Raw genomic sequence first — 27221 nt, forward strand, 5'->3', positions numbered from 1 at the left:
TCATTCAAAAGAACAAATTTATTTGAATACTGAGAATCCATACCTCCTTCTTAATCCAAGCCATGCACACACAGCAATTTGATAAGGACTTGGTCATATTAGAGAGATACTTAAAAGAGAACCCCATAAAATCATCATGTGAGCTTCTGGTAGTATTTTGAAAATGCTACCTGCAACAACCTTTGTCTTCTCATTTATTAAAATATTCCCTACTATACACTAAAAATGTTTAAAAATGCAACTTGTTTTTTTATTTGCAGCCATGATGCTCAGTGATCAATTTTACTTTTTTCCCCTGTCACATTTTGAATAAGACCTATGCAAAAGCATCTATGAGATGGCCCCTGTATTGCTATTAATGGCAATTTATTCTTCCACCCCAATGACAGTCATTCTGTACATGGAATAAACCAGTATTGAAGGGAGAAGTGTATTCTGCATGAAGGATAACGTCATAACTAAACAGTGCATGTTAATGTTACTTCTGAAAATGTGGAGAAGCCCAATACTCAAACCTAATTCCTGCCAGACTGAGCAGTATGGGAAGTATAGTTTATAATGGTGTCCTGCTTTCAGCTGGGATGGGGGAGCTACTTTTCTTCCTAGCAGCTGGTACAGTGCTGTGCTTTGGGTTCAGGATGGGAATAATGTTGGTTACACACTGATACTTGGGCTGTTGCTGAGCAGTGCTGACCCTAAATCCAGGATTTTCAGTCTCCCATGCTCTGGCAGTGAGCAGGTGCACAAGAGGCTGGGAGGGAGCACGGCCAGGACAGCAAAGCTGAATGTGCCAAAGGGATATTCCATCCATGGAGCACCTCATGGTCAGTGTTTAAACTGGGGAGGTTGGTCAGGAGCTGCTGAGTGCTCGTCAGGGACAGGCTGGGCACTGGTCAGAGTGTGGTGAGCAATTGTGTTGGGCACCACTTCTGTTTCTTGGGGTTTATTCCTCTCTCCCTTGCTGTATCCCTTTTCATTGCTATTGATCACTGATCTCTGATTTTGTTTTGCTGATTAAACCTCTGCCATCTCAGCCCAGAGGTTTTACCTGAGTTTGGTTCTCCTCCTGTTGCTGTGGGGTGGGAGTAGCTGGCTGCACGCTGCTGGGGTCATGGCCAAACCACAACAAATGGCCTTGTTCTTTCCTGTATTTATTACATCATATCTAAGTTAGAGCTTCAGATTTACCTGCTTTAAAAAAAAACAAAATGCTTTTACTATTGCACTCTCCTTCTATTTGACAAAAAGAGCTACAAGAAGTCAGCATAACAACTGCTTAAGGGTGAATGAAATTTATGAACACACAACCTTAAAAAATATTCTTGCCCTCCCATTTTAATCCTTTTACAGCATTTGTTACAAAATTATATTAAAAATATTTATTATTTAAAGTTGTCTCTGCTGTTTATTTAAATGCATCTGTTACATTTTTAGTGCGGTAATGTTCTACCATTTCTTGGAAACTTGTAAGAGAAAAAAAGACTGTTTAAATAAAGGTTAAAAAATTCAATTTAGACTTGTTTTATACCCAAACAGAGAACTTGTAGGGAAATGTTCATCAGATGTGAACACTGAACTGCTTGTGACTCAGGATGCTCCATAAATAGAACACATATTGATGTTATATTTCAGCAGATGCAAATCACCTCCTTTTTTCATTAGGCTATGTCAGAGCCATGCCAAGATTTTTCTCTTTTTACAAGGCTTTTCTGCCTGCACTTTTAAAGGATAAAACCAAGAACCCGTGTTCATGCTATCTTTAACTCTAGATTAAATGAAAGGTAATGACTAAATAAAAACAGTAAGGAGCAGGTAGATAAAATGTTGAGGGATTTTTAGTCAGGCTGTTCAAAACCAGTTTTGATTTTCCCTTTTCTTTCCAGTATCTGATTTTGATGGGAACTTTGCCTTCTGAAGAAAGGTCATCTGAAAAGATTTAAGTACTCCACCCTCTTCAATTTGCATTTTGCTCATGTGAAAATGAATTCTGAACTTTCCAGCAGATTCCCTTAACAAATCCAGGGAAGATATTGACATTTATGAAGAAAAAAACCCTTCAGACTTGAGGAAAAAAAGCAACAATCATGAGGAGAAAAACACCCACTTGAAATATTAAAAGAATGTTTGCAGGCCATATTTAGAGCAGCTTAATCTTTATGCCACAGGAAATCACAGCATCCTTTTGCACATTACTAGATATTTCAAAGTGTGCAACTATTTAATCTGTTAAATGCTAAGCAGCATACTTCCACCAGTATAAACATATTATTTCCTTTTCAGAAAGTGCTAATTGCAATAGGTAGTCAAATGAAATGTTGCAGTCTAGGTCTCACCTTTAACCTTCTGGGATGTCTGTGCTGCCATAGGGCACAGCCAGCACATCATTCCAGTTTGCAGAGGAACTGACAGCAATGGAACCCAGCTCAGCATCCATCCCTTTCCCCACTTCTCACCTGCACCAGAAGTGGCTGCAGGGCAGACACAGCCCATAGGATTATTACAGACAGCTTTGCTAAGACCATCCGTTCACTCTGACTTCACAGTTCCAATATTTGATAAATGTGTTAGATATCCTTTTTCCTGTTAACTAAAAGATCACTTGCAAACTCAGACTCATTTGTAAACAGGAAGGCCCAAGTACTTGTTAAAGCCTTTGGAACAACTTTCTTCTTTTAAGAAGACACAGGAGTACCAGGATGTACTTTGATAGTTTGTTTTCATTAATATAATTACAATACATTCTGGACAGTTACAAAATCTGGGGAATCTGGTTTTCTCCATAGATTTGGATTGCATATTTCAAACAACTGGATGCCTTTCCATTGTATCTGAACCCTTTACTGCAGTCTTAGCAAGGACATTCAGTACAGCAACCCCTTTTTTTTTTGTTGTTGTTTCAGCAACTTTTAGTTCTGTTTTGTGCACCAGGCTTTTATGTTCACCTTGAATGCTGGTTTAGCTGCTTAGTTAAAAGCCTGCAGCCAGTCTCATGATACACCAATTCAAGAGAAGACATTTCCACTGGGACAATTTGGAAAAGGGATATATTCAAAATGTTTTCTGGATCACTTGGAGTAATTTAGTGTATTTGTAAAGTCATACCCTGCTGTAGATCAGAATGAATTGCAATGAAGTCAGACAAAGTATTTAAATTTTCAGTTTAGGAGAAATATTTGGCTCCACATGAACTGATAGCATTGTTCAAAGATAGCAGTTTTGTCAAACAAAATATATTGCCCATAATACAAGCTGTCTGGCATTCTCAAATTCAAGAAACATTCCCCTGCATAACACTGTTAAAATGTAAAAAACATCAGCTACTGAACCTAAAAACATTTTCAACATACTTTGATAAACTTCAAGTACATTGTACTTAGCTGCTTCAGAACACCTCTTTGCATCAGCAGGTGTGGCTACATTTAGTTTCCATTTCCAGGCCACTGAGTTACATGATCTTCTATGCAGGAGCCAAACAGTAGGCTTGCTCATTTCTACAAAGTCAGTCCAGCTACATTCTGGTCCCAAAAAAAACATACCCTACCTCTTCTGACAAGTGATAGGGCTCTGACCATAGGAGCACACTGCAAAGCAGCAAAGCATTTAAATAGTTGGCAAAAGGGTTGAAAGGCACATAGCTTGTCCTTAGCAAAATTTCCCTGTTCCACTTGCGGTGCCCATTGAGGAATCAGTATTGGGACCTAGCTTGAAATGAAAAAGTAGTAAGAAAATGGAAGCCTGCCAGGAAAAAAAAAATTAGGTTGCCTTTTTATTTTAGTTTTAAAATTTTAGTGCTGCATGTTTTCCTCTACCTTTCCAGTGAAAATTAAGGAAGCTATGGAGGCATGTTAACCGTACGTATGGACTTACTACTACTGGAATACCAAATGGTAGAGCTGCTGTAAACTGTTGCAAGTACTAAAAGCAATGTTTATAATGGTCTGTACAGCATTTGCAAATATTTACTTTGAAAAGAGATTAGTGTAGTTCTTATTTTTCTCAGCATTGCTTAGAAATGCTAAAAAACTACAACAGCTAAACTGCTACTCTACACCAGATCAATTTACCCCAACAGATATTTAGGAATATATGCCATTATATTTAAAAATACCAAGTTCCTCTAAGTGGTAAACCTAGAAGATTTTACATAGAGTTAGAGATAAAATATTAAAAATTATTGTTTCAACTCCACACACTTGACATCTGAATAGGAGTGATGTAATCATACCATTTATTCCATCAGTGAGACAAAATGTAATATGGAACTAAATTTCTGAGATTTTTAAATAGAAAGTCATTTAACTCATATATACACAAAGAGTTCTTTCCACAGATATTTACATGGCAAATATGTTAGAGGAGAACCACTATGACTAAGTCTCTATAAGTATAGCATCCTTTCTGAGCTATTCTCTCTGCTGAAAGAATTCACAGAAGCTTTGAAGTAAAATCTAAACAATTAAAGTTACCTATATTTCACAGTAGGTAAAGAAGCCGTTAAATGATATTTCAGCATAAGGTTTCTGGAAACAGCTACACAGTAGAGTTTTACATCCACCCTCTTTTCCAGCATCCATGGTGAAACTAAATCTCTTCTCAGTTTCAGGAGAGATAACAGCATAGGTAAGATGTGTGTGTAACTGTAGCTCATCCTCCTCGGTAGAGGCTGGTCAGCCGTTCTAGTTCTTTGCAGTTCTCCATGGACATGGACTCTGCTTTCTTTCGGAGCCGGTCGTCTCGATAGACTTTTGCTGCATAAAGTAAGTCTGTTTCTTTAAGGAGAAAAGAGAAAAGAGTTTTTTTGTTACAAACTCAATACTCGGCACATGACAGAGCTGTACAAAACACCTCAGGTTGTAACCCTTGCCCTTTTTTCCTTCTCGCTATTCTAACTTCCCTCAGATGCCATTGAAGCAGCACTGCTACAGTTTTCCTTTGCTGGATCTTTGTAACATTTCCATCTTTTTGAGCAGGTAAAGCTGTATCAGCCTTCCAGCTCCCTCAGAGTTCATACAGCAGTATCTGATTAACACGAAAAAAACACACCCTACAAAAATCCCCTACTACTTCTGTCAGACCTCATTAATCACTACAAATATAGGCCACTCTCAGTGATCCTGCATTGTTATTGATACCTCTAGCATCTTGTCTGTGCCCCAAAAAATCCAATCTTAATGTTAAGCCCTTTACTTCAGCTGATGCTGATTCAGACTGTCAGTGTTCAGAGCTATTAATAATTAAGAGCGCTCTGTATTATACTGGTGCTCAACAGCCTGACATTGCTGAGCATTGTAATTCTGTAAAATCTTTTTTGTCACTTCAACTCAAAATGCAAGACATTCTTAAATGTCAATTAACCCCAGATAGATTTTAACTGTCAAAGAGAGTTAACACACAACAGGTATTTTAAATCCATAAAACCACAAAATCAGCTGTTTCTATAATCAGGATAAAAAGAAAAACCATTAGGAGCCTCTTACTCAAAATCAGTTTGGGTAGTTTTCACAACCTGATAAATGACAAGTACCAAACAACTGGACTGCAGAGACTAAAGCTGGACAGAAACATGTGATCTGACTCAGAGAACTACATTCTATTTGCTTCTAGTCTGTGTACTGACAGATCATGAATGAATTATTTTTCCAGTTTTCTATGACTGAAGCTCACCACATGAAAAGTTAAAACCATCTGGTTTCAACACTGATGTAATTTTAGCAGTGCTGTTCCCACAGAGCTCACAGAATGGTCACAGATAACAGAATAACTTGTTAAAATTGATGCTGATTGAGAAAAGGCTGCTGGTGCTCTTCAGTATTCTTATGCTTTAACACTGAATTCTAGGTTTCTGAAAAGAAGTAACTCATTGTATAATATCAGACTGGAGAAACAGATGGCAAACTGAACTCCCTTGTTTTACAGGATGTGCTGCCTGTCCTTGGTTGCCTGGAAAAGCAGTGTTTGTATGTACAGTGGTCCAAGGCAGATTATTTTTTCGTCTCTCTGGAAACACCTATGTAAGCTTCTGGTTTATTTATTTACTTGTATAAAAGCACCTAGGGAAATGAGCTATTGCCATGATACAGTAACGTGGCAGACATGAGAATTCTTAGAAATTGCAGTGAGTTAAGGACAAAAGCTTTGTCATAATCAATTTAGTGTAGTCTTTAATTTTCTGAGAAATGGTCACAGCTAATAAATCAGGTTAAAATTGCTGATAATTTACAAAGGGTTTTTAGATCACTGATTAAAATTCAAAAACTAAGTAACACACTGGGGACAGTTTTAAAGTGAGAAACAGCAGGGGACCTTACACTTACTTTTGCATTGAGATGTTGTAATAATACAAACACTTCCATCTAGCCTCAGGCTATTTTTATAGTAATGCATGATTTAATGAAATTACACACATTGCCAAACTTACTTTGTTGCCTCTCCTTCCAACAGTTATTACGAATGTTGGATACATAATCTTCTTCCACGCTCTTTTCCACTTTCTGTAATGACACTCCTTTGTATTCATTTCTAAAGTCCTTATTGACATAATAAATGACACCCAAATTTTCTGTCTGCATTTTTATGGTCTGCCCTGTACTTCTGCAAAAAAGGAGGTGGGGGGGAGAGAAAGACTAAATATTAATTTGATTATTGTTTTAACACCACAAGTAGACTTAAAAAAATATTGACATTACAGAATAATAGCAGCACATTCCCAAAACTGCCATTCTGAGACAAATAATTAAAAGAAAGGCTCTATAATCTGCTAGAGAAAAAAATTATTGCACTTACCTAAACATTAAACTTCTGCTGCCAAAACACTTGATCTCAAAAAAAATCCACTTTACTAAGACACTTATTTCATACCTCTTTAGCCAAATACAGTTTTAATAATAGAAAATTACATTCAAACTCAAAAGAAACAGGTCACTATTCTGTAGCAACCCAGTACAGCATCTCCATTCTGAAGTGTCTGCTGCCAGCCCTGATAAATTCATTTTCCTGCTGGCATTCTGTAGATTAAAAATCAAAGACCGGGTGCAAACATTTTGGCAGAAAAGCTTTTCTAAGCATTACAACAGCTTAACTGCAGAAGGGAAAAACATCCTACTCCAGAAATAGAGAACTTTGAAAAACAGGAGAAAATAAACTTCTCTGTTGAGGGGTTCTGCAAGGAAGTAAGGCCCTTTAAAACCAGTGTGGTGAGTGGGCTATTTCTACCAGCTAGCTGCATGCTTGATTCAAGTTACTTATTTCTCAGAAGATAAAAAGGTTTAAATACCCTACTGTATGAAACAGGTAAGTTTTACAAGTAGAATTCTTCACAAGAAAAAGAAGATTTTACCATCACCTAGAATGAAGCAAAGAACAGACAATCTTCCCAGCCGTCATCATGTTTACCACTTAAATGAAGATGAGAAAGTTGCTTTCAAGTTCTTCACCTTCTACAAACACAGATTACCCCCAAAAGAGTAATGAGCCTTAGAAGATTTCAGGTTTTGATAACTATGTTGGAGATGCAAACACCTTTGCAACACGCCACGTTGCATGGACCCACTGCCTTGTACTAGACCTCCTGAACTCCAGGTACTGCTGACCTCTCTTCTCCATTACATTCTCACAGCATGTTCTTTGCATCTAATTTTTTTAAAAAACAGAACATGTTTTTCTGCTTCATCTACACCTTCCCTCCCTTCCTTCACTGTGGGAAATCAATGATCAACTAAGGGAAGACTCTCCACAATGCTTCTAAGTGGGAGAGGGTGATCACAATACCTTCCCCTCTGCTTTAAGGTGATGTAATTAAGTATTACTTACGATCTTGGGTATAAGGCGTAAGGAGGGTTAGATACCATCAACTGGCTCAACAAGGAGACAAAGATCAACACAATAATAGGCATCAGCTGGATGACCATAGAGAAACCTCCCTAAGGAACAAAACAGATTCAGGTATTTCATAAATCATCAGGCAAAAAGGTAAATCTGACAATACTTAATGCTAAGTGTGACTTTTTGCTTTAAGCCTCAAAAGCTGCTAGGAAAACAGTAACTGTAAACACTGTGGTATTATCTGAACTTTCAGATGCATACACAATATTCACACAGCGCTCAGGCTGCAGGAGTTCATGGGTTAGCACATACACATAAGCAACTACCACATAAAAGCTGGATTCAGCTACATTGTATGCTATGATTTGGTCTTATCTATACAGTGATATGTGATTATACAGGACTAGAGATAATTCATGGAGGTGAATACTGAGCCGTAAGTTCAATTCTTACTTCAGCCCAAATAAATTTTTCTATGCATACAAGGATTAGTGGCCACAATTAGTGGCACATATAGGTTAATAATACCAGTCACCAGTAAGAGAGTGACATACAACATCAAGTTTACAAAACCAGGCTATTACCTTCTCAAATTTGCACACCTATTTATCAGTCAGTAAGCAAACCACCCACTGAAGTTTGAAATACCCAACTGGCAGGTACAAATCCTCCTCTACAGTACAGAGCTCCTGTACAATCACAATACTGAAAGCAAATTTTGTAGTTTAAAGCCATTGGTGCTTAAACTTACATCACCCCTCTCTTCCTCCCTCTCGTGCCCACTCTGACGGTGCTGGTTTGGATGGCTGTAGCCAGCACGACCATTAGAAAATGAGTGTACACTACCTGGGGAAGGAACATCCACATTAAAATCATGTACAAAAACACTGTTTAGAGGTCAGTACAGAAGCAACATAAAGCACTTTACATTACTGCTCAACAGCACATAAAACGACGTTAAGGTATCTTGAAATTTCAAAGTTGTTTAAAATAAGTATTTTAAGCTGTATGATAGTAACCCCAAAGAACTGACATTTTTGGGATTTAGGAACACTTGAGGGAAAAATAAACTGATGCAGATTGTAGAGTTGGGGTTCAAGGCTGGCGGGAATAATTCTACTGTTTTATAATGTCATAAACTCTAATGCCACTTTGGCAGTAAATCTCGATTATTATGCTGATGTATACAAATACCTGTTGGAAAGGCCCCTCCAAAAAACATGTTGAACAGATCCTCTGGAGTAATATCTGCCTCACAACCTCTATGGAAGTTGAATCTGCCATTGCTAGGGTGATTGCAGGTTTGCTCTTCACTGCCTGTAAGGTCATACTGCTTTCGTTTCTCTGGATTACTCAGCACAGCATACGCATTTCCGATTTCTGAAGCGAGGAATAAAACACAACTCCCATAAATGCATGATAAAAGCTATTCCAGCATGAAAATTGCAATTTCAAAGTCAAAAATAGGCAGCAAACGATGCAATTTACTGTATGTTACAAAACAGCTACAGTAGAACAAGGTCCAGAAACATCTCCACTTTTCTTAGAATAGCTTCCACAAAGTTTCCCACCAACGCTATCCAAAAGCCTTTTATCCTGTTAAACAAGGCAGAAGGCAGGAGAGCTTTGTTTCCTTTTCTAGGGGAACACCTACCCTTGTGGAAATGTTCTCTCTCACTGCAGTTACAAAAAAAGCATCAAGCATTACAATGAGACTCTGAAGCTGAGTAACTGCAGTTTGCTCTAGCAGCTAGCTTAAAAAACCTTCATGGACTTAGCAGGTTTTCTTTGGTTTCATTTGGTAAAGTGGGCATTTCTTGGAATGCACCAACCTCATTGTCTACAAGAGTGTGAATGTATTTTTCTTCATGCTTCTGAAGGTATTTGTGGGTTACATGAATAACACAAAGTTCTGCATGATGTAACCTGAGGAGTAGAACATGCATGCATGACAGGAATGTGCTCCTCAGGCGGTCAGTATGACCTCAGTGTTTGGAGGGCCTGGCCTGGATGCTTGTCCCTGTTTATGCTATGGTATCACAAATGAACAGCTTCCATTTTGGCAGTAGAAAGGAAAAAACCCCACTTAGGTAAGCACAGAAAATATCAGCAAGAAAACCCACACACACTGCTGACTTTAGAAGCTTTTTTCTTGCCGTGCACAGACATAATGATCTTACAGACTGATGGAAAGTTCGTGTTGCCACTTGATGAACAATCTTCACTCAGTCATATCTTCATTAAACCCCTTCTGCCTTCCTCTCTAATCTCTCCTCCAGGCCTCTCCAACAAAAGAGTTCCTTTGCAGCCAACCAACCCAAGGCACAGGGATTATGATTTTCAGTGTTGAAAAGCCATCAGTCATCAAAAGTTCATGAAAGGTGCACCACCATAACCTCAACACAGGCAAATAAGACTGTGGCTTTATAATTAATATTTTAAACGCTATCCAATCTAAGCAAAAGTTAATGAGTTTTAGCTACAAGTCTTTTAAGATGCCCTTAGGAAAAAACCTAAACAATTCCTTTAAGTGGAGGAGAAAACCCAAATAAATGAAGCCTGAACTGCAGCAAGATACAAACTGACATCAAATATTGCTGTGTTGCTCAGTATGAGGATAAAATAGGTAGTAAAAATTTAGATTATCCCAAGAATTAAAAACTAAGAGAGATAATTCAGGTGACTGCACATAAAGTGAAGTTACCCTACTGTCACCATATGCCTGTTTGTTACTTGCTTTTGATTATCTGGTGCTAATTCACAACAGATTTGATTCCAATATAACTTTCTTTTCAAAAAGGACGTAAAAATGAAAAAAGGTCACTGCTCAAAACTTTCACAGGAAAGATTTTTGATTAAATTGATAAAAGATAGCAGAAGTTATTACATTTGCACATACTTTTTGATTTAAAATTCACTTCAGTAAGATTGCTCAGTACAACAGAAGTACTAGGTAGGTCAAGATCTAAGTACCTTACCTATCATGAAATGCAATTCTGTTTTATAATGTGACCTTTCCTTAAAATAAAGCATTATTATGAAATAAAAACTATTGTTAAAAACTCTTTTTCTCAGATTGATGTCAAAAACTGATCAGATATCTTTAAAGGAAAACTAAACCATAAATTTACTCAGCCATACAAAAGGTTACGATAATTTCAATGCAAGAAAATGCCAGTTGTCATGAAATAATTTTTGGGCAATGAGATTCCCCTACAAAATTTTCTGTTCATTTACTCATCTAGTTAAAAACCAGAAAGTGAAATGCAGCTGAAGAAATTAGACTTGTACAAAGTGCTCACATTAAATAAAATATTAAGAAACTGATTTTTAACATTTTAAAGATGATTTATTTGAAATGCTATTAACAAGGAAGAACTATTTTATTCCCAGGGCCTGAGACAATTTTATAGGAATAGTATCTTTTAGATAAAGACATCACAAGGCTGTATTAAATGAATCAATAGCAATCAACTTTCCTGCTCTCTGTATCTACTTTTCATCTGGAATCGTTAATATATCATTATAATTACCTCTTAAAGTCTGTATCAGAAGTCTTGCTCACGACTTTTTTTTTCTTTTTTTCCCTCCCCAATTTTAAGTGTTTTATCCGAATGATTTTTTCAAATGTCTGCATGTAAACCTCACACAGGAAAAAAATAAAAAGATGTACCACAATCAGACTGTTTATGCATTATCATTTCTTACAGATTCACATTTTTCTTCATCTGAGATGAAGCTGTAGTTTTCTTTAAAAAGCTTTTCTTCAATAACTCCCCTTGTGTAGGACTAAGCTAGGCAGCCTTAAATAAGGTCAAGTCAGACTGTAAATTTTACCTAAAAAATGGTCAAAGGCAACTACTAGTAAGGCCATGATTGAACTCAGGTGTTTTTATGCAGGAAAAGTAGTAAAACTACACACATCCAAGAAATTCTAAGGAAGAGGCAACTTAGTGTGGCACGTGATTCAGAAAAAAACTGCATTTTGCTATCAAGGATTGCCTTCTTTTTTATCTAGTTCAGGTACAGTAAAGATCCAAGACAATAAAATTTGATACCTACATTAAGTCAACAACAGTAAAAAAGTACAATTGGGTTTCACAGATAATGTTCCCTGTACTGAACATTAATTTTCTGAAACCAAGCCCTACTGCCAAAGTCCATGTTCTTTATCTTTACTTCTAATATAACAAAGGTCAAATATTTTCTTGAATAAAAATGTCAGTCCAACCACAGCTAAAAAACACATTTACATTTGTAAAAATACAAGCAATCAATGCAGATAAATATGGATTTGGATGAAGTTTAATGATAAAAGAAATTTAAAGTAAAAATGGTGTTTTACTTTTAAAAGCCTCTGTTGCTCCAGGTGCATGGTTTTTGTCAGGGTGGAATTTCAAAGCAAGTTTCCTATAAGCCTTCTTTAGGTCTTCTTCACCTGCATCCTTTGACACTCCAAGGACTTCGTAATAATTTTTACATTTCTTTATACTGCAAAAGAAAATTATGTAAAATGTTGCAAGCAAAAAGATGTAAAAGTAATGGGTTAACACACAGCTGTGAATGAGGTCATACACTACACTGGTGCATAATATTACATATTTTGCTTTCAATATAAATTATTTTTTAAATATCCACTCTACAAACAAATAATGTAATTTTTTGATAATAAACTCACTATTGAGCTTATTATGTACATTTCTTTTACTCCTACTGTAGAACTACCATGGTTGTAAGAAAGGGTTTCAGTTTGCAACTACTGTAGCATTTCTTCACCCATAATTACATTAATATTGATGTTAATAATGCATAAAAAGAAGGTTCCAAATTTACTTTGCACAACTAGCAGGTAGGAAAATGTGTTTTGACTGTAAACAGCAAATGCACTTCAGTATGAAGGATATAAAACAAAGCAAACACCACCTCCCTTTCTCCAGACTAAAGCCAAATCCTACCATCACTCAAGCATTCACTTTTCAGGGAATAAAACATGGGAGAATACTTCTGCTGCTGGGAATGCACCTGGATCTTAACAATCTTTCTGTAAGTGTTTATGTAAATTCAAAGTCACACTATCAGCTCCAGCAATTGCATATTTAGCTTATCTCATATAATCAAGTATAGCATTTTTTAAAACTCAAACCTCAGAAATATTCTTTTTGTAGGCTGTCTAACCCAGACAGGAAAAGCAAAATCTGAAAATGATGTAATGATTTAGTATACTTCACAATACCCCAGATGAATGAAAGAGGACTTAGAGGAAAAGTGAGAACATTAATTCTTTGTGGGCAGGAAGAACTGATCAAACCAGTAAATACAGCTTAACAATCAAACCAAGTTACTTAGGTAAAAATTCAGAAAGAAAAGGCTGAATCCCAAACTTGCACTGCAGAAATAAGGCACACTGACACAGGGTGCATGCCAAAAAAAATGGGCTGGTCTGAGCAAGAAATAGAGATTATAGCCAAAAGTACTTTAAAAGCTTCATGTGAGTCTTTCACATGGCTGTAATTGTATTTGCATTCTCTTACATGCACAAATGTCTACATAAATTTGGGTTTAATGTTTCCAAGACTATACACAGGGCAGCCCTGTGTATTGCAAGGGGGCAAGCAAGCCTTTGGCATTCTCATGGAATCCTGTAATTAAGGGAATGTGAGCATCACAAGTACAACCACACCATCATGTGTGGTCCATCCTACTTCACAGATTGATCAAATCAAATTTCATTTGAGGGATCCTGTTTCCTGTGTTCAAATACAGAAGCTTTGATGGAAGCCTTGGTGCAATGCTCACAAGAGCACTGAATTGAATGTATGCAGGCAGCTGCCAACACAAACATCCTGTGAAATAAATATGGCTCATTATATTGAAGTAACATTTAATAAGCTCCAATTAGGAAGCTGATAGAGCTAACTAAAAAGAACACAGTGAATCCATCAAGAAAGGTTGGAAAGAAAATACATTAAATTATACTCGTGAGTATTGGAAGCTCTTTTTGGTAATCTGTACAAGCAGAAAGAAGTGTGGTAGTGTACAGATCCCTTAATCCACAGCCTCAATGCTGGGATGATTTATGAACTGCACCAAGAACAAGTAGCTTTATTTAAATGTCTAACAGTATCAAATTAAGCTTTTATTTAATGAAATTGCTATGTCAGCATCCAGTCTAAGTTCTCTTCAACAATTGCTTCTGAGATATCTGTTTGTGGGCCAGACTCTTCAGAACTTTGGTTGATATAAAATTACATAGCAAGCCGTCAATGTTCAGCAAAGTTGTTATAGTTTTAGCATTAAAAGTCTGGTGTAAAACATTCATTCCTGTGTTTTTAAGCATTGTGCATCCTCAACAACTCTCTCCTTCAACAGCATATTGTCATTTTTTGTGGGGGAAAAAAAACCCACAGAAATGTATTTATTTACAATATACGTTCATTTCACAACTCTAGGATGCCAAGAGGAGAAATATGGGAAAAAAAAAAAAAAAAGAATAATGCAACAGATGCCAACCTGTACTTCTAACTCCCCAAAACCCACTTGAGATTTCCTCCTGTTCACAACCAGTGGATGCTCCACAGTGGATGACCCTCAAAGGAGAAGCAGCAATGGTGGGTATCTACCAGAAGATCTAAAGGATTAATGCAATCACTTTCATGCAACAGCTATCCTGAACCTGGCCCACAAATGAGGTATTGTTATTACTGAGAAACATGGTCAGCCAAAGTATAACACATTTCTGTTTTTTCTTTGCAAGTCTTTCCTAAAGACTTGCAAAGAAAAAATGAAAAATTTTACAAACACAAATGTGGAACATGCATATACATATAGAAATTTTGCAGTTTAGCAGGACTTTGGATTAGGCAGATCAAGTTTTAAAGCTAAAAACCATTACATGATCTTACAAATGCACAGGGGCCAAAAACCATACCTAAGCCTGGAATTTTCAGCAGTGACCTTATGCTATGAAGCCCTTACCACACTGTGCCATTAGCCAACAGTTTTACACCATTGCTTGGCCACCTCAAGGCAAAAATCACCTGGACTGTAAGCTGCCAGCATCTGGTTAATGCAGTTTCCTCCTGGGAGGAAATCAGTGACTTTTGCCAGGAGGTTCCTGACAGAGCACAATTCAGGGCAATCATAACAGGGTAACACCTCCATTTCTTCCCCCTTCAACTGAGTTCATGTGAGTTCTGCACCAAAACTTGCACTGGGGATGATAGGACAAGCAAAGATGATTAGAAGGTGCTTTCCAGTTAAACAAAGTTATCAGTGCTTGTGATGTGCTCCTGAGAAGCAAAACTTTAATGCACCACAAACAGAACCTGGAAAGTCAGTTTATCACAGGACAAACTGTGGGGTCACCAGGACTCAGGTCACACATGGCTGTGCAGCCACAGGGCTTCTCTAACACTGCTGGAGCACACAGCCCACCCTTGGATGCCCCAGCACACAGCCTCAGATGCCCCATCATGCTCCAAGTCTTCCTCCCCCAAAACTCCACTCTCCTGATGAGAAATTTCTCTCCAGCTGCTGGAAGCTGTTGGAAGCCATGGCCAACTTGATCCTTGCCCCTCAAAAGATGCAGACATTACCGGACATATTCCTCACCTCTACTTTAGCAGACTGACCTCTGACAATCCTCACTCAGCCAGAAACCCTCACCTGCACCACTGAATTATCCTGTGGAGATTTGTCATGGGAAGGCAGGTGGCACTTTTCTCTTACTACAGGGCACAAAAATCAGCTAGTAAAGGCAGGGAAAAATTAAGGGTAAAATCAGTGGAGGTTCTGGAAAAGCTCCATCACTCATGTTACTGCTGGCTTTCAACTGCACCTGAAACCCCTCCAACACTCTCAGCATGAACAACTTTCTGAATGCTGCATTTCAAATTGTTGTTTGTTTGGTCTTGCTGCCCTTAAGGCACTGCAGTTCCTACTGCTAGTTTTCTTGCATACGTAAACTCCACGCAGACATTTCTTTTTAAAATTCTAATGTACACATCACTTGCTTACTAACTGCCCGTTTTGTACTGAACAGGTTATTTTTGTTGTTCTTTATTTTTGGTTTACTTGAAGTTTGGTGTTTTCACTGATACTTTGCTTGGGGTTTTGGCTTTTTTGTGAATTGCTTTTCCTGTACTTTTCATTTCTGGTTGGATCACTTCTGTATCTGAATTACTATCATATTATTTCTGTTTTTCTCTCCTTGTTGAATTGTTAGTCCCCTGCCAACACCTTGGCCCTGTCCTTCTGATTAACAGATTTGCTGACTGTTCCTGAAAAAACACCTGACTTTTACAGAATAGACTTCTCAAACTGCAGGAGAGCAAGTGATGGCCTACATTCATGCCCAATCTGTTGACAGAAGCATCTCATCACCACTTGCAAAGCTCCACTATCCCAGCTTGCAGCTGACAAGGCACCTGCAGCAGAACTGGTCAGCCAGCTGCAAACTGCAGCACCAACAACTCTGCTGGATGCTGGGCTCCTCTCCACGCTCTCATGGCTGACAGCAGAGGAAGCCCTTCAGGTTCTGAAACACCTCTTCTCACCTGTAAAAACCCAAGGGCTGCCACCACTGGTTCTCCTCACAAAATGATGTGATCCTAATGCTGTGCTTGTCAGATCACTTTTCAAATCTACAATTCAGATTAGGTCAGCACTGCCAGCGTTTATCAGATTAACAAAACCTATCAGAGATGCTTGCCTTACTGTATCAAATACCTGCAGCAATGCACAATCATGAAATTTGGAGTATGAGGAAGTATTTCAAAGGGTCTTCCAAAGCCTCACAGGAACAGCCCAAAAGACAAATACTTCAACCAGAAGCATGTCAAGGGAGCCACAATTATTGCTCCCAATGGTAATCTGAACTGAGCAGCACAGTGAGCAGCAATGTGAATGTTAGTGACAAAGAATCCAGCAAGAGGAAGCTATACTGACTTCTGATCCTAGAGTTGAGCTGAAAAACACAGTAAAATGCAGACCAAAATCTATACAGGTCAAATTTCCAGCTATGCCAGAGAGCCTGATGCAAATGGTATCTTGCAGCTGAGCTGGTAATGTGCCAGTCACAGTCTGGGTGACAAACATGGGCTGAAAGAAGTGCTCTAGATTGGGAAGAGAAGGTCACAGCATTGTCAAAGAACTCAAGCTGGTACGAGCATACCCCTAGTTTTTGAAACAAATGCAGCAGAACTCTCAGACTTCTGGTGCACCGATAGATTCAACAACACATTAGGGTGCTTGTCTTACTACCTTGCTCTTGGATGTACCTGATCAGTTTGTTTCTATTGTGTGTATCATATGAAATAGTCAAGGATGTGTTTACATCAGCATACTTTTCTCCAGAATTAATTTAATATTTTATTTTAGTTATGAGATTTCTGACAAAGTCCATCATGTCTTCTCTGCCACTTTTCTGTGACAGGCTCTATGACTATGATTTCCACCTTAATTTCTCAACCATTCAACTGAATATTTCAAAAACTCACGGCAGCTCTACAGCCTAATTAAAGGCATGCCCTGATTTCTCTGCTTTGGTGGTTTGGTTTTTTTTAACACATACTGATTGCTCTTATTAATCCACTTCCAATTAATTATCTTCTTGACACTATGGTAGAAAAGAACCAATATCTTTCTTTTTGCTGGATTTGTGAAAGTGTCAGCAGAATGCTTGGAAAAAGTCAGTCACACAACTTATACTCCTACTTTGATCCATGAAATGTGTACAGGCAATTTTTTTGTTCACTACATGAATTCAAATCAAGCTACTGATTATTCCTGACCACTACTTGATGGCACTTAATCCTGCCTTGCAAGGTTTCTACAGAACTCATGCCTCTATTCGTTTGGTTTGGTTTTATCTCAAAAATCCAAATACAAAACTTGATTATTGTGCTTTCTTCCAAGAAGCTGGTGCTGGCAAGGCAGGAAAAGCAGTATTCCACCACAGTTTTCACAAGACAACAATGCAAATTTAGCATACTAGTAGTCATGGCAGTTTTCTTTCAGATGTCAAAAAGGCAAGATGGAATACATGCTATGGCTTATTCACTAAAAAAAAAAGAGACCAAAGAGGTCAAACACCATGTGCATTTTAAGATAATTTAAAAAGACCCTGTATAAAACATACAACATGAAAATGCCTCATTTTTTTGTCGTGCATGTGACTCTTACACATTTGTCTTAAGCTGACATTGCTTGTGTAGCTTTCAGTTGCCTAGAGACCTCTAGGGCACTTGCTCTAAGAAGGCATCAAGGCCACTGTGGGTCCTAGCATATTTCTGCTGGTCTCCTGTCAATACCTCCCACATGCAGGTCACCTAAGGGTGTTCAGGCAACTTGATCCAGTTGCCAGTGACAAGCTAAGGATCATTAAGATGCACGTACTACAGATGGGATTTTCAAAGCATTTCCACTAAAAAGCAACAAAGTGCTGCGGTATCTCTCAACCTTCAAACTGTCACACTGAAATAGCAAGCACAGCTCCCACAAAGAGCAGCATTACCCAGCACTTATGCAATCAAAGGAAATATGTTACATCTTACGCTCCTCCCTGTTGAGCAGCTTGCAAGCTCACGTAATACTCTACAGAACTGTTATGGTAACTTGCTAGTGATCAGTGTCCCCTGTGTATGTGGAAAAAATGAAGCCAGCACAGAGGTGCTTGTTTGTACTCATAGCTACTCACATTACTAGAGTAACCCTGATGAAAATTAATGCAGCTAAATTAGTTACATTGCTCCAAGCATATTCTCACCATGCTTCTTAAATCTGCTGTCACAAACAAATTCAAGATAGCTGTACAATTCCAGGAACTTTATTCAGTGATCCAAGCCAGGGAGCTCAGAGTCAGTCTCCCTGTCTGACAGCTCGGTAAAGCTTACAACAAAAGCATTGCAAATGGCATGGAAGTGTAGCTGAAAGCTTTCTCTATGTCTATATTCAGTTACTGAACCAAGAACTCCTTAAGGGAAGAATATTTGAGGATAATGACCTTTTGAATCATGCACATGCAAACCACTCTGTCCGATGTCCATGGTGAGTGTCAGAATTGATTGAAGTTTGGAGGTTTTGCTACCTTGCTGGCTATAAACTTCTTCTCTTACAGAAAAAAGACAACAACTGGGCATGAAACACTGTTTAAAACCACCTCTTTTCACACACAATTTCTTTAATCAATTCAAACATCTGAAAACCGTTCCACTGCGGTACAGCAGAAGCATATGGTGGTGACAAACTCTATTCTCTAAAGAATACCCTCCCTAGAGGGGCATGTTTCATTTAATTGGAAAAATATGGGGCCTGGCTGAAGCAATATCATATGCTGTCTGTCACGTTTCCAACTAGAAAGCTCATTCTCACTGTGGTTTAAACATGAACTTTCTCTCAGTTATCATCACTGAATGTGTTATATTTTTCCATTTAGTTTTAGGCCATTGTTTGTATTTAATTCTGCTCTCATTGGCAAGGCACACATGTTTCTTAATTCTTAACCACAATTTTTTTAAGTGGTTTATGTCACTAAATAATAACATGACGAACATTTCAAAACTTTCAACATGATCACTCCACAAACCTAAACAAAAAATTCATCTCTCTCTAAAGGTTCATGAAGTGCTGTATTAAAGGATGGCAGCATTCCCCGAGCAAAGGTGAAGACATTGTTTTAACACATGATTTTAAGTGGTATGTTAAACAAACAAACATGGGTTGTTCTGTATTACAATCGCTTATTTTGCAAATATCTTGGTAGGTTTTAAAACTCTGTATTCAACATTCAATGTTCTTGAAGCAATGTTGCATCAATATTATTCTCAATGTGTGATTCTTGAATACCCCCAACTCTGGTCCTGATCTCAACAAACTGCATTAAGTGTATGTAGCATTTAACAAATCCCTTCGAGAAAGCAATACCCAATACCACAAAAGCCAACCAGAGAAAAAAGCTAGCTCTACAACACCATTTCAGCCAAGACAAAGTAGGTAACATACCTTCTGCTAAAACAAACAGACTGATCTTGCAGGGAGCCTGATGTTGAAGCAGACTGCAGCTCAGAATGGCACGTCACAGGTGAGTGACTATTGGCACCAGACAGCCCTCCCTGCAGCAGCTTGTTGGGAGTATGTGACATGTCTTATTTTGACCTAAGCCACATTTACAGACGACTTCTTTCTGGATATTTTGTCTCACAGATGTGTGTACGAGCATACATTCTACAATCATTTTAACAAAAACATACAGGCTTTTCCAGGCTTTACTTTAGATATATCACAAAAGGTAATAACATTAATTAAGCAGAGATGATGGTCAATGGAAAGCACTAGTAAATAACACCAAGAGGATAATCATGTGAGACCTGCTGCTGTCTACCTGCCTGAATGCAGAGCTTCTGTATCAACAAAGAAAAACTACTTCTTTCCTCACTGTTAGCACAGCTGAACAGATTTCTGAAATGCAGGAAGATCTAAGATTGTATCAACAGAAACATACATTTCACAGATGCACACAAACCCCAACCACCCCAAATTTCTGTTATGCACAACATCCAATACACACAAACTAGGAGACAGGGACCTCTTGATTTCACTCCAAGCTCCCTTGAAAATATGTGGGCTAGGCTTCTGTGAAAATACCAGGGTTTGAGCTGTGAAATTTCCTTGCTATATCCATATTTCTTTAGCAGAAACCTGGGCACATATGAAACAATATTTTTCTTGCTCCTACAGCCAGCAAGTATGCAGTAATAACATGACTTAAGACTTACTTGACTCAAAAGGGCATTTTTATTGACCTTTGTTTCTTTTCCCACATCCTTTCCTGATCGTCGCCTCATCTTAATACTATCAAGCTGCACTAAGCAGAGTTTATACTGCAATTCAGATGATGTATTCCAGTGCTTCTCAGACACCTTTACATTCAAACCAAAATAATTTTAACATTTGTCTAAGACCAGCCTGGACAGCAAGATTAGCTTGAAAATAAACTTTAGGAGTGACTGTGCATCTTTAGTATAAAAATACTGAATAGAAACACTGCCCTGCAAGTTGTACAACAGAATTTTCATAACTTTATCCATTTACCATGAGATCTACTCAGTAACTATTTTGAGTATTATTTTTCCATAAAGTAGCCTTAATATTTTGAAGAAAGGAGTAGCATCTTTCTTGCAGAAAGTGACAGCGTCTCACTCAGTGTTTAAAGCCAGCAAAACTCCTCCTTCCAGGCAAAGTTCAGTACAAGTAATCCCTCTGAGATAACCTCAAACTTCCTGTGGCTCCTTTAGATGACAGAATCGAAAGGGTAAGTAGATAATACACAGAATGAAAAGCAGTGACATATTTAAGCCATACCTTAGTACTCCTTCCATTTGGTCTTTGTTGTAGCCTTTTCCACTTTCACCTGCAGCAGATGCATTGTTCTCCTTCATGCTGTTGGGCTTACTTTGATCACTGTTACTGGCTGGTTTTCGGCAGTAAGCGCCTCCCCCAGCAGCGCTTCCATTCTTCATAATAGCTTCCAACAAAACTGTAAAAACAACAGTATATCATAGGATCATTACAGGTATCAGTGAAAAAGTCAGGCCTCTCAACTATCTCAGATGAGAGCACCACATGACAAGACTAGCTGCTACATCCTCCTTCCTTACTGATCACCACTTTGTGTCACAAATTTTGTGCCAAAACTATGGAACAGTGTTTCAAAATTAGTGACCAGGCTCCTCCCATCTGTCTCTGCCAAGGTAATGTAACACTGCAGAGAATATGCCCAGGTGCTTCATTTCTAGATGTTTTTTAGAGCCACTGAACCTGTGCCTTGGGGTGAAAACATCTGAACACCTGAATAAGCAACTGCAAATTGAAGAAGAGGAACTAACCTTGCACTCTATATAAAATGCAAATCATTCCACACAGACATCAAGCCCATCTCCAGACATTTCAGTTCCTACAGTACATACCTACCTGTAACCTGAGTCATTACTGCCACAAACTGATGCTCTATTCCTTCCAGGCAATATCAGCTGAAATTCAAACCACTGTTAAAATGCCACAACCAGCAAGGACCAGCCAAGTACACCCAACTCAAGACCTGAAACTTGAAAACCAGTTGGCTTCTGCTAGTTCTTGAAATCCTCTTTCATTCCATGTTCCAGTAGATCTCAAATGTAGCAGTCTGAATAAACATTATACACAAAGTCCATTTCTGTATATAAGCCTGTATTTTAGGGGTATCTGTCTTAGCAATGAATCAGAAACAACACCATTCTAACACAAGGGACTGCACAGAAAGTATAATATAGATTAAAGATTATTAAATAGTCCACCTTTCCTGAAAACAGATTCCTTCAGAGCAGCATGGCAAACTACATAAGCTAAATTTGCTTCATAAAGAAAATTAGTTACTATCTGCATTAAAACCCACTAATAAAAACTGCTAAGGAAAAATGTCCCATGAACTGTGAAAGCACAGCACTTTCTTCTAGAAAGCCCATGGGAAGAATCCTTAAGAATTTTCTCCTAAATTAAAAAAAAAAAAAAGTTCTCCTCTGCTTAGCATAGTCTTTTCCCAGCAGAAAATTGGGATCCTACACATCATAGCTTGTGTATCACAGGAAGAAAAGAAAGTGAAGCTTTGTTGAAAAGGAGAGCCACCACTTCTTAAAAGCTCCCCAGCATTTAGTTTTACATACACTTATTAGTGAATAGCTACACTCAGCCTGAACAAGAAAGTCAGCTGACTTCAGAGCCAGTCCTGCCCTCCACCTGCCTCAGCCAGACTCGTGGACTGATCAGATCAGGCTCTTTACAGCAGATACAGGGAAACAACTAAGCTTTAGATGTCTAGTTGTAACTGAGGGGATGCTCTCACTACAAATGAAATCTGGAGCTTGAAAACAGGAGAGCTACAGTTGCATTATGGATTATAACTGAAGGACATACTGAATATTTGCAATACTTTATTCTAATGTCCTCCGTTGTGGCAAATGAAGTTCTGAGGTAAATGAAGTTGTAACAACTCCAACGAGGTGACCAGGTCTGCAGATTAAGAACTAATCAAGAACAGAGCTTTGAATGAACAGACAATGCCCTGCGAATGAAGCATTTCAATCCCAATGCACTCCAAAGAACTGCTACCAGAAAACAAAACAAAAAAATAATTATCTTTCTATCCAGTGAGTATGACATTTAACAATGGCATTGCACAGAATCCTAATGCACATGTGGCCTTCTTGAAACAATGCTTGCTCCAAGTTTTGCAGTTCTTCCTTTCATATTGGTATTGCCCTAGAAACTTCTCATCCCTGCCCCAACATTTATGCAGAAGCTGTGGGAGCAGAAATGGCAGAAACGCAGGCATGGGCCATGGTTTGCATTTTTAATGTGCAGCGTTTCTCCACAGAAAGCGTGGCTCTAAGTCTCTTAATGAACAGGTTTGGTAGCAGTATACTTCAATAAACATCACTATTTTTAACCCCCTTCTCAGACCTCATAACGGAGCTGCATTGCTGAGAATACAATGCAGGATGCTTAAAAAAATAAAATTCAAATATATCAGTGTGAACTTCTTAAAATAGCAGGACACAGCATACACAAACATGCTATTGTCCTACACTGAAAAAGAAAACCACACAAAGGGTATGGTGCCATTGTTTCCTTCAAATAGAAGATACAGTTTAGGTATTCAGAAAATACTCTGGCTCTTCCATGAACTGCTGGTGGTAAAACCAGCTGTTAGAATGTAATACTAACACTGCATTTAAGAAAACTTTAACTGTGCATCTAGTATTTCAAAATAGGGCATACAGGGAACCAAAGACTTATTTTGTTAGCAGGTAAGGCAATGAATCTTATCTCTGAGTGTGTCTGAAGCCTCTGTTGTGTGTACTATTACCTGCTGTTGAATGAAAGATCCTTGGACTACATTTGATTCCATTATGCATTGAACATGACCCCCCTCCTCCCCCCACTTTCACTAATGGAAGAATTCAGTTTAATTCAGAATTTGCAACAGCTTAAAAACTAAACTGACATGCTCCCAAAAAAATTGTTTGTAAAGGCAGCATCAGAAATGGGGCAAGAAAATCTTAAGAAGCACTAAAACACAAAGTTTTCCTTAACATTATTTTCTGCCTTCAAACAGAATGGCACCTAAGTTTGAAAGGGACATTTTGTCCTTTATTATCTTTAAATTCACTCTAAAAAAATCTTTCCCCAACAAGCAATTAGGTTCTGTTCAATTGCAAGATGAATCCTTGGCAAAAACCAAAATCAAACAATTTTCTAGCAAAGAATGACGTCAACATGGACACTGCTACTACGAAGTCATTAGCTCAGTATCATTAAATAAGCACTGACCTTACATTTCACACTAGTAAAGCCCTAAAATAGCACTGCTGCAGTCAGCGTATTTCAGGCAGAAGCTTTGTTTAGCAAAACTAAACTTCACTGATGACTGAACTAGTGCTGAATGCCCTCTAAATGTAAATGTTGCCAAAAGCAGATCACACATAGTATTGTTTTAGAGACAATAGTTAAAACGTATTCTCTGCCCTTTTGTAATCCACTACAACATCAGGAGGAGGAAGCTCCCACCAGTAAAAGATTCAGCATTACCATTCTCATTGCTTTTATGACTGACAACTTTGTTTGTGAAATGGTGGGCAATTGTTCTCAAAACGATACTAAAGGTACAGCATACGAAGAATCTGCAACTTCAGTGAGAAATTAGTTCAACTACCTTCCAACCCACTCCAGAGAAACATAAGGGAGCAGAGAGGCAACTGGGGCTGCACCACGTTGTCCTAGCACCATAAAAACCCAACACATTATGACTGTAAAATGAGTGTTAGAACTAAAGGGGCTCACAAAACCTTAACTACTCCTTTCTCTCTGGTATGTGCTATGACACATTTTTGGTTACCTGAATTATGAATTACAGGTTGGATTTTTTTCCTTCATGTGGGCCCCCAACTAAAAGATGCCAATGAGAGCAATTTAATTTGTTCTTAGTGTAAAATGCCAGCTGCAATTTATTGCAGCCCGTCCAGAACCTGTTCTGCAAAACATAGTCTGTGTCCCTGCACTTTACTGCACTTTTAAGAGGGCCATTTAAGTGCCTCAAACTTTAAAACCAAAATAAATTCAATGACTTGGTGTTGTTTTGGGAGGAAATGAGATGACTTTAGAAGATTCAACAACCTCCACAAATAGAAAACTGAAGCATAGAGATATTAGATGTTTACAGAGTCCCCTAATTTCTAAGTACCTAGTTCAAATCAGGCCTAAGGCCTGAACTTTTTCAGTGGTATTAGGGCATCTGAAATTCTCTTTAGCTTCAGATGGAGCTTTAACTGCCCACCAGTTCCACAAATCAGGCCCTTGTTTCAAGCTGAATACCTGAAAAACCAAGCACAAACAATTAGCTGGTCACTAATGGAAATGGTGTGAACTGACTTATTTAACATCACACAGAAATTCTGGGAAGCTTTTCGTTGAAGAAGACACAATTCCCCAGATTACAGCCCACTACCATAAGGCCAAATTCTTTTCCCCAGGTCTGTATCTCGTTTGTGATTGACTTGGCTAATTTCCACAGTGACTAAAACAAGTGTCCTACAGACAATAGCCTAATTAGCCATCTATTTCTTGCACTGAATACTTTATCATGGTGGTTATGTAGTGGCAGTCCTACTTAAAAAAAACCAAAAACCAAATGCTCAAAACAAGTCAGATTTTCTTCCTGAAAGCTGCTTTAACTCCTTGAGATATAAGATGATAACAAGCTGTGTGAAGCAGATGAAGCTATTTGCTCTCCTTGGTGAAAGAAGCTGAATTGAAATCCTCTGCCTGCCTGCCTCCTGACCAAAACAGATTCCAAAAAGCTCCAAGTATTTGCACGCATGTCATGTTCTCAAGCCACAGAAATTATGGGGAATATGACAACATCCATGCTGTCTTGCAGAAAACAAAACACTTGAAAAAATTAAATACTAATTTAAAAAGTGCCAGCAAAGTCTTCAATTATTGTTTGCATAGAAGAAGAAGTCAGGGGATAGGAGGCCCAAAAATGTTCACTGCATCTCCTCACAGCAACTTCCAGTTAAGATCTGGCCTCACACTTCCGCTGCAGAAATGGCAACTGCTGAGGCCTTTAACAGGTACAGGGCACTGAAGTTGTTCCTGCTCCTTGCACAGCACAGACCACGTAAGTGAGAACCACAGGAACGCAACAAGTCCCTGCTGTGTCCAAAGGTGTTTTGAGCTGACTTCTGGCACTGTGTGACAGAAAGGCTCCAGGACAGGAAACAGTTCTACATACACTGAAACCTTACTACTGTTCCTTTGAAACAATTATTTCTAAACACTTTTTGCTAAAGGTAATATTTTTTTGTTTTAGTACGGAATATTCAGGAGAGCTAATTAGGTCTTGGGGGTGCCAAATATTCTATTTTCTCTAGCAAAGGTAAACCCATGTGCAATTCCTATGTGGCTGCTGTACACCCAAAAGGGAACCAAACCCGAGAAAACCCAAACCACAAGTATATTAGAGAATGGAGACACGGACCACAAATATATTAGAGAATGAGGACACGGTCCACTCTGGAGCTGCAGCTCTCATTGCAAGCTGCTAGAGAGGGGTGATTCATAGTGACAGAAAAGAAGCCAACCCAGCCTGTCTCGGCCTGGGGCCTGAGATGCCCTGATGTTAATCGGGGCTAAGCCTCGTCTGTACGGCTGCGCTTTTACTGATGGCTGTAGGGAGGAGAGGAATGCAGGCGAGGAGCTGGGTCGGCCCTGGGAGATCCCCGCTGGCACCGGGGGAGGCAAACCCACTCCTCCGCAGCGCCTGACGCCAGAGTCACGCACCGGCGGCGGAAGGCACCTGCCCTGAGCGCTGCTCCCGGGCACACACTCCGGCCTCCTCCGCCAGCCGAGCCGCGCACCCCGCCAGAGCCCCCGGGCCGCCTCTGGGGCCGGCTCCCGCTCGCCTCGGCCCGCACGGCCCCCCCGGGGCAGGCCCCCCTGCGCCCGCCCTCCTGCGGGCCCGCGGTCCGGCCGGGCTCGTCCCGACGGAGCCGGGCAGCGGCAGCGGGGAAGGGGCCGGGCTTCACCTCGGGCCGTCTCGGTCGGGTAGAGCTTCTGCGCCTTGTTCAGGAAGCGGAGGGCGCGGTCGCGGTTCCCGGCCTCCAGCGCCTCCCGCGCGATCCCGATGCACTTCTCGGCCTCGTCCCGGTTCCCCTCCATGGGCTTCTCCTTCCGCCGCCTCCGCCCGCCGCAGCGCAGAGAGAAGGGGCCCGAAGCCAGAGCGGAGGCGGGCGGGGCGGAGGCGCCGAGAGCGGCGCGGGGCGTCAGGCGGGGCCGCGCTCACTCCGCAGGGCTCATCCCGCCGCTGC

The 27221-nt window shown here is 39.4% G+C and overlaps 1 protein-coding gene across 1 annotated transcript; it reads right to left on the bottom strand.

Moving 5' to 3' along the window:
- On the bottom strand, nt 1–27221 carry DNAJB14 (DnaJ heat shock protein family (Hsp40) member B14). The gene is made up of 8 exons (XM_058024131.1): nt 26940–27221; nt 21181–21355; nt 12167–12312; nt 9016–9201; nt 8573–8667; nt 7810–7919; nt 6419–6591; nt 1–4769 (listed from the first exon to the last, which is right to left on the bottom strand). Exons 1-8 carry the CDS (start codon nt 27070–27072, stop codon nt 4645–4647), a joined length of 1143 nt encoding a protein of 380 aa, XP_057880114.1. The 5' UTR covers nt 27073–27221; the 3' UTR covers nt 1–4644.

This window comes from Melospiza georgiana, chromosome 5, assembly GCF_028018845.1.
Source record: "Melospiza georgiana isolate bMelGeo1 chromosome 5, bMelGeo1.pri, whole genome shotgun sequence".
NCBI classification, from domain to species: Eukaryota; Metazoa; Chordata; class Aves; order Passeriformes; family Passerellidae; genus Melospiza; species Melospiza georgiana.

What these genes read in the sequence shown, in the direction of transcription:
- DNAJB14 (XM_058024131.1), bottom strand. Translation starts at nt 27,072, where the DNA reads ATGGAGGGGAACCGGGACGAGGCCGAGAAGTGCATCGGGATCGCGCGG. An exon ending in CCCGACCGAGACGGCCCGAG is followed by an intron (nt 21,356 to 26,939) that starts GTGAAGCCCGGC and finishes TTGTTTTTACAG; the next exon opens with TTTTGTTGGAAGCTATTATG. An exon ending in TGGAGGGGCCTTTCCAACAG is followed by an intron (nt 8,668 to 9,015) that starts GTATTTGTATAC and finishes TTCCTTCCCCAG; the next exon opens with GTAGTGTACACTCATTTTCT.